The 6,539-nt window shown below is 37.2% G+C and overlaps 1 protein-coding gene across 1 annotated transcript; it reads left to right on the top strand.

Annotated features, from left to right (window-relative positions):
* Positions 1-266: 266 nt before the first annotated feature.
* LOC146162844 (uncharacterized) lies at positions 267-6,240 on the top strand. The gene is made up of 6 exons (XM_083385313.1): positions 267-337; positions 494-657; positions 724-1,598; positions 1,746-1,910; positions 5,203-5,244; positions 5,498-6,240. The coding sequence occupies exons 1-6, from the start codon at positions 320-322 to the stop codon at positions 6,238-6,240; spliced, it is 2,007 nt and encodes a 668-aa protein (XP_083241439.1). The 5' UTR covers positions 267-319.
* Positions 6,241-6,539: the final 299 nt, after the last annotated feature.

The raw sequence follows: 6,539 nt of genomic DNA, 5'->3' as shown, positions 1-6,539 counted from the left end.
TTTTTCTGGTGTGCCACCAACTATAAAAATTTGATAACGACTGGTTTACCTATTCAATAAAATAAGTTACCTGAAGTTGTCATTCATTGTTTTTACATTGTATGACCAACATGACGTCGACCTACTGCATATTTTTATGACGAAATATAAAAACCTTTTCGTTACGTCTTTAGACAGAAAGAACGTCGAAGTTTGGAAAGAATTTAAAGTTTAGTAATGTAAAAAGCTATGAAATTAACCATTTTATTCTTGTTTTGTAATAGCTTGCTTAGTTTGTCAGTTGTTAACTTTCAACTACACATTTCACTCAACTCAAGCCATGTCAAGTGTATTTGATGTAAGTACCAATCCTCGAAGATCAATAAAGTTTCGACCAGAAAAACTTATTCAAAATGCTATTATTTGCTCGTTTTAAGTTTAATAATTTTCTTTTAATTTTAATACCAAAAGCTTTGAATCCAGTTAGCTTGATTTATTTATTTTACGTTCCTAGTTGAAAGAATACAAGGCGAATGAGATCTGGTGCTACCCAGACACGTGTGTTCTCGGTGAAGGGGGCTCAGCGTTGGTGATCTTGGGACAGCACTCAAAACTTGGATATGTGGCCATTAAGTGTTTCACTGTTGGCCGAGTTCAAACAAATGCTCTAATTGCAAGGTGCCTTGTCTTGTCCTATTAAAATATGTTAAAAAAATAAAAGATTTTAAAGAACATAATGTGCAGGGTGAAAGATGAAGTGGAAATGATTCAGAGAGCCAACCACGAAAATATCGCAAGAGTCCACGGATGGACGAAGTGGTCCAACAACATTGGAATTATTACCCAATATTACGAGGGTGGTGACCTGGGTGGTATTTTTCAAATGCCTAACCGTGTGCTGAAACCATTGCTGGGCCTTCGCATTGCATTGGAAACAGCCACGGCACTCGCATTCGCCCACGAGTTTTCATCGGAAAAACGCATAATTCACGGCGATGTGAAGCCAGAGAACATTCTCCTCAACAGCGACATGCGATGCAAGCTGGCAGATTTCGGCGCCGCCAAACTGGCCTCATTTACTCGCACCACGACCGTCGTAGCCCCCCAGACTTCAGCTCCCAAGGCTTCACAGGATCGCAAGGAACTCACCATGTCTTATGCCTCCCCCGAAGTTTTGACCAACCCGGGCGTGGAGCCTAAACCACAGCAGGACACCTTCAGCTACGGCGTCTTGTTGTACGCACTCATCAGTGGACAGCAGCCTTACACCACCTTCAGCGATAACTTGGCAATCAAAGATGCAGTCACCAAAGGACAACGACCCGACTGTGCTGAGATCGAGAAATACAAAAGCTCTCTCAGCACGGAAGAAAGAGATATCATCAACCTGCTTCAGAAGACCATGAGAAAGTGCTGGCAACAGGATCCTTTGCAACGTCCCAAGATGGCGGCGGTGAGAGACGAACTCCAACAACATTTCTCCAAGTTCAACCATACACTGGCGGCCCAACAAGCGATCGAGGCTTCCAAAGCTTTAGATCTCGACGCACCAGCATCCGAAGAGGGGGAAAGGCTGCCTCTGAGTCAATTCTCCTCTCGCACAGGAGTGTTTTTGCCAGGTATTCAAGTATTTGCTTGCTATTTTTATATATATTTGTTGCTTTATGTTTGTACATTGCATATTATGTTTAATATTTGCAGCAAACTTCGACTTCATGAACGCGCAAGTATTTATACAAAGTTTGCTACAATTTTACTTTATACAGCCACTCACCTAACTGGTGACCTTGCTTCTCTGTCCTTGTCAACAAGTTTGCCTGTAACCTCGGCGGCGAGTTCATCGTCTTCACACCAAGCAGTCAGCCCAGCAAGCACTGACACTCCGAGTACATCCTCTCGACAGCTGGGAGATGCCGCCTCATCGGCTCAAGGTATTTCAATCAGTAATCGTGGTTTACTACCATATAAACATAAGTTTTTCAGTTAGTTACTGTTTATTTTCATTATTCAATCGCTTGGCGTGAAAATATGTCATGAAATAACTCTTCTGGCAAATCATATTTTCTTAACTGCTCTAATTAGCACTGTTTTTTCTAATTCAAATTTGCGATAATATATTAGAGAGATGCTATCCAAATGTAGCCTACTACAGCATGCAACTACTCCGTATGATGATTTGTTATTTAAAATACCTTTATTCAGTGAACTTATGTAATGGTTTCAGCTAGAAGTAATACAATGTGTGAACGTTTTGCTTATGTTGTGTGTATTTTGTTTTGTAATCCGAAAAGATTTAGTAAAATAAAAGCAATAACCAGGCCATTATTAATACAAAGTAAGCCAGTAAGTTTTTATTATATATTTTTTTAAGAAAAGTTGAATACAGTGAGCCAATAAAGTTTTAGGCAGAATACATAAGTGTAAATATTTAGTCAGAAATTTAAAAATGAGAAAGGTTTTTAATAAACTTACTAAGTAGGTGTAAATTTTTCAAGCGATCGAGTTGTAAAGTGAAGAAAACATTTTGGGTCTGACTTAACATTGTAATTGACTGCTGAGAAATAAACCACCATTTAAAGCACAGCAAGTCACGAGCAAGAAAAACAAGAAATATCCACAAAATCGAATATTTGCAGCTTACATTTGTATATCAAGAGGCCAGAGCACATGAATATTTCAGAAACAAGGGAAGAGCTATGTTGGATGTACGACTTAAATTTTGATCGAAACAGATTTAAAAACAAGGAAGAACTGGACAGCCTGATGTATCTGGAGGTTACAGGTGGTATTGAAGTACTGTTTTAGTTTCGCTCTTAAGTTTAATAACTAAACCTTTACATGTGAGCAAACTGAATTACATTATTACCTTAAAGTCACACATTAATTTCGAAAGTTTTTTTCAGTTCTTAGTCCTCATATTACCTTATGTAAGACAAAGCCCTGAAACCAGATGACATTACCAGTAAGCAACCGAAAAAATTTACAAACTTTATCCTTCTAGCTCAGTGGTTATTCCCTTTTTTCTTGCTGCACACGGACTCCAGCCATAAGACCGAAATAAGAACAACACCAACGTCAGAATAAAACACAATTCGAAATAAGACTTAAAAGGTCAGAACCAGGCCTAAACAACACTTTAACTAACCCCAAACCCCACCCCTAAGTACATTACTAACTCCCCTAATAATTTCAACACCAACCCATTTTCTAACCCTACCCATTACCGTACCCACCATTATATCCAAACAGGACCAAAAATTTGGTGCCAAAACAGCGGTGCCCTGACAGCGCCGGTCAGACTAGTCACTAGGGCGTCCAAACGTAGTCACCAAAACGACCGTTGCCAGACCGATAGTCCCCGATCGTCCCATACCTTCTACCGACAGGTTCGGGGATTATTTAGGCCTTCTTCCGTTCAATTTAGTCCTTATTCCGATGAATTTAGGCTTTATTCCAAAGAATTTAGGACTAATTTTGATGAATTTAGGCCTTATTCCAAAGAATTTACGGCTTATTTAGACGATTTTGTCCTTATGCTTCACTGGATATTACTGCGTATTTGGCTGTGTAATGTCGTTGGTCTTAATACCATGGTTTTATAGATTTTTCTGATTTAGGTAGTGTTGTTTTTTAGTTCTTATTGTGTGGTCCCTTGCACACCTTTCAAATCACCAAACAATCCTCACACCACTTCTAGAATACTTGAATAACAAAACCGTTGTAATTTTAGTTTTATACAAGTAACTGATACACAGTAACGCCAAAAAAAATGTAAATTAGTTTTACCAAAATGTGAATTAGTTTTACATTTAACCCAGAAAGGAAATAAATTACAGTAATACATTTTCTGTGTCTGATTCAGCATCCCCGCACCCTGTGAAACAGTTCTCGCAACCCTGGTTAAGAAAGCCTGCTCTAGCTCATTAAATGCATTAAGCATTTCATTAACACCTTAGTTAGTTGATTGAATTACAGAAAACAATAGTAGGACAAGGATATATTTCAACATTGCAGGCGGATTAACGAAAAAACCATCGCCTTACAAAAAATATATTTTCCTGAATGAGTGAGCCGTGAAAACAAAACTAATGATTTATTGTATACCAGGGATTTAACAATTAATCCACCAGGCACCAGGTTGGAAAGTTTGGCCTGCGCGGGGGATTTATCCCCCGCGCAGTAGCACTTTCAGCCGCGGTCACAGCCGCGCATTTTATAGAAAATGTGTTCAGCCGCGCAAATCTGACACCAGCAAACGCGCAAAACTTCAGCCGCGCAAACTTCTGTATGAAACTCAACAAGCAATAAAAAAATTGGCGGGCCGCATACTGAAGTTGCATAACATTTTTTAACGCTTGTTTATAAGACGTATATGATATAATGCATCATATAGAATCACTTGCGAAACGCTGAAAACGCACAGTTCGGCGATTTGGTCACGCATCAGTGGACAACGGTCACGTGTTTAGTGACGTCAAATTAGGCAATTTCGAGTAATATTGCATATTAAATGCTATACTGTCCAACTTTTTAAATATTTACCTGCGCACTGCGCCCGCACACCAACCAAAAATTGCGCAGTGTTTTAAGTATTCTATGAACGCTGTAAGTTTAATATAAATTCGCAATTTACAACTTTCGGTAGCCTGATGGTTTATTTTCAGCTGCGCATTTTTTCAGCTGCAAAACATCTCCCCCGCGCAATATCCAAAGTTTCCAATCTGGACCAGGCACCTGACGCTAATTTAGACTAGCTTTCAGTCGCCTTGCAAAGTCATGTCACATTATTTATTTTATATAGAATTTTACTTTGACTCACATGTTCGTGATCAAAAAATACAAAAGTAGAAAATGTCTCGTCTATATATATTTTTTAATAGAGTTTTACCAACCTAATTTACTTTCAGCATTTTAGGTTTGATTTGCCTAGCAACGAAACTAAGTTCTTAAACTCAATTACTCGACAGGATGACACAATCATAGAATACTTACATTTTTCACAAATGTATTTTTCAAATATTTTTTGTAACTTAAATTAATTTAGTGTAAAAATATATTCTTTAAAAATAAAAAATAAATTTTAAATTTGGCGAGATATTCTTCACTTAAATAATGTACCTACAATCACCAAATCTTATATTTCAGGAAGTTGTTTTTTCCCCACGGCATGACGTCATATTGGATAAATAAAATTATAAACTTTTTTGTATTTTTACGTTGCAGGTGGAACAAGAAACTCGATTGAAGATTATTTTGATTCAAATAGTAAGATTGAAGTGTTTTTTCGTTATTTTATTAAATAATTGTAGTGCTTTTAATAATAATTTATTTTACTCTTATTTGGAACTCAATCATTTTTTCATTGGTATGTTATCTAGACCCCTATAGTTTACTAATGTAAAAACTAAGTTTAAATATAGGTTTACTAATGTAAGAAAACAAACTAATTCGTATAAAACATTTTATTCAAAGCCAAATAAACAAACACAGAATTTTTTCTTAATTAATTTTATTCAAGAAAGGGAAACTGCACTTGCGCTCATCCGACAATACGTGACCTCTGTGAAGGAGGAAAACTTTGTTCGAGCAAATCGCGTCGCGGGTGACCTTCAGCAAATCGCCCAAGGTCAAACGACAGCGGAAGATTTTCGACAACTTGGAATTAAACTGAGAGAAGAGAAGAAATGTTTGGAATCCATTTTAGTTTTTCAAATATCTTCAATTATCTCCGCAAATGACCGGGATCCTGAGGAAGCAGTTGAGGGTGTTGTGCTTTGTGCTCAGGGGTTGATGGACACAAACGAAGAGATGATTGAAAGTGACGTCACAATGAAGCCCATTGTGCGCGATCACGTGCTTCCACTGATGCGCGACATCCGACTCCAGATTGATGAAACTAAAAACGTCAGCGAGAAGTTTCGGGTTTTAAACTTGGTTCGGTGTTTGAGTTTCATCGAATATAGCGAAGGTTTAATCGATAATCAAGAAAGTCGGGAGCGAAATTTGAAAAAAGGAATTTCTTTAATGGAAACAACTTTCGGCGTCGAAGCTTCCAAGCATCAAGTTTACGCAACTTGTTTAAACAACCTCGGTTCTGTGTGTTGGCGAACCTCGCGGATCACTGATGCGGTGAAATATTACGAACGAGCTCTGGAAGCTTACAAGAAAGTCGAGGATTATTCAAGTGAAGAAGTAAAGAAGAAAAAAATTGAAATAACTGAAAACATTTTGAGAAGATGCAAAGCAAAACTTGGAAAGTGAACAATCGAGTCGAAGCGAGGAATAAAAACAAAAAAACATTTGGCGACAATTTTGTAAATATAGTCGATTAAAATTTGTCGATTTGTGATCTTAAAATATAAATATTGTTTATTTACAAATTAATAAATATTTGGGGAAACTTATTTGATTTTTTGCAAGCAAATATTTTCCAGGTTAGAAAATCAAAAAAGGCAGAATATTTAGTTTTTAGCAGTTTAAAGATAAAAACTTACATTTTCTAGATTCAACTTTTTCTTGTTTGTGTCTCTTGACCTGAAAATTATCAGGAATAGCAGTTA

This window comes from Ascidiella aspersa, chromosome 3 (genome assembly GCF_963924565.1).
Source record: "Ascidiella aspersa chromosome 3, kaAscAspe10.2, whole genome shotgun sequence".
NCBI classification, from domain to species: domain Eukaryota; kingdom Metazoa; phylum Chordata; class Ascidiacea; order Phlebobranchia; family Ascidiidae; genus Ascidiella; species Ascidiella aspersa.
Note: the sequence above shows the minus strand (reverse complement) of the source record. Positions and strands in the feature narration are given on the sequence as shown.

Coding starts and splice junctions, on each gene's coding strand:
- LOC146162844 (XM_083385313.1), top strand. Junction 1,911..5,202: donor TGCCGCCTCATCGGCTCAAG/GTATTTCAATCA, acceptor TTTACGTTGCAG/GTGGAACAAGAAACTCGATT. Junction 5,245..5,497: donor AGATTATTTTGATTCAAATA/GTAAGATTGAAG, acceptor ATTTTATTCAAG/AAAGGGAAACTGCACTTGCG.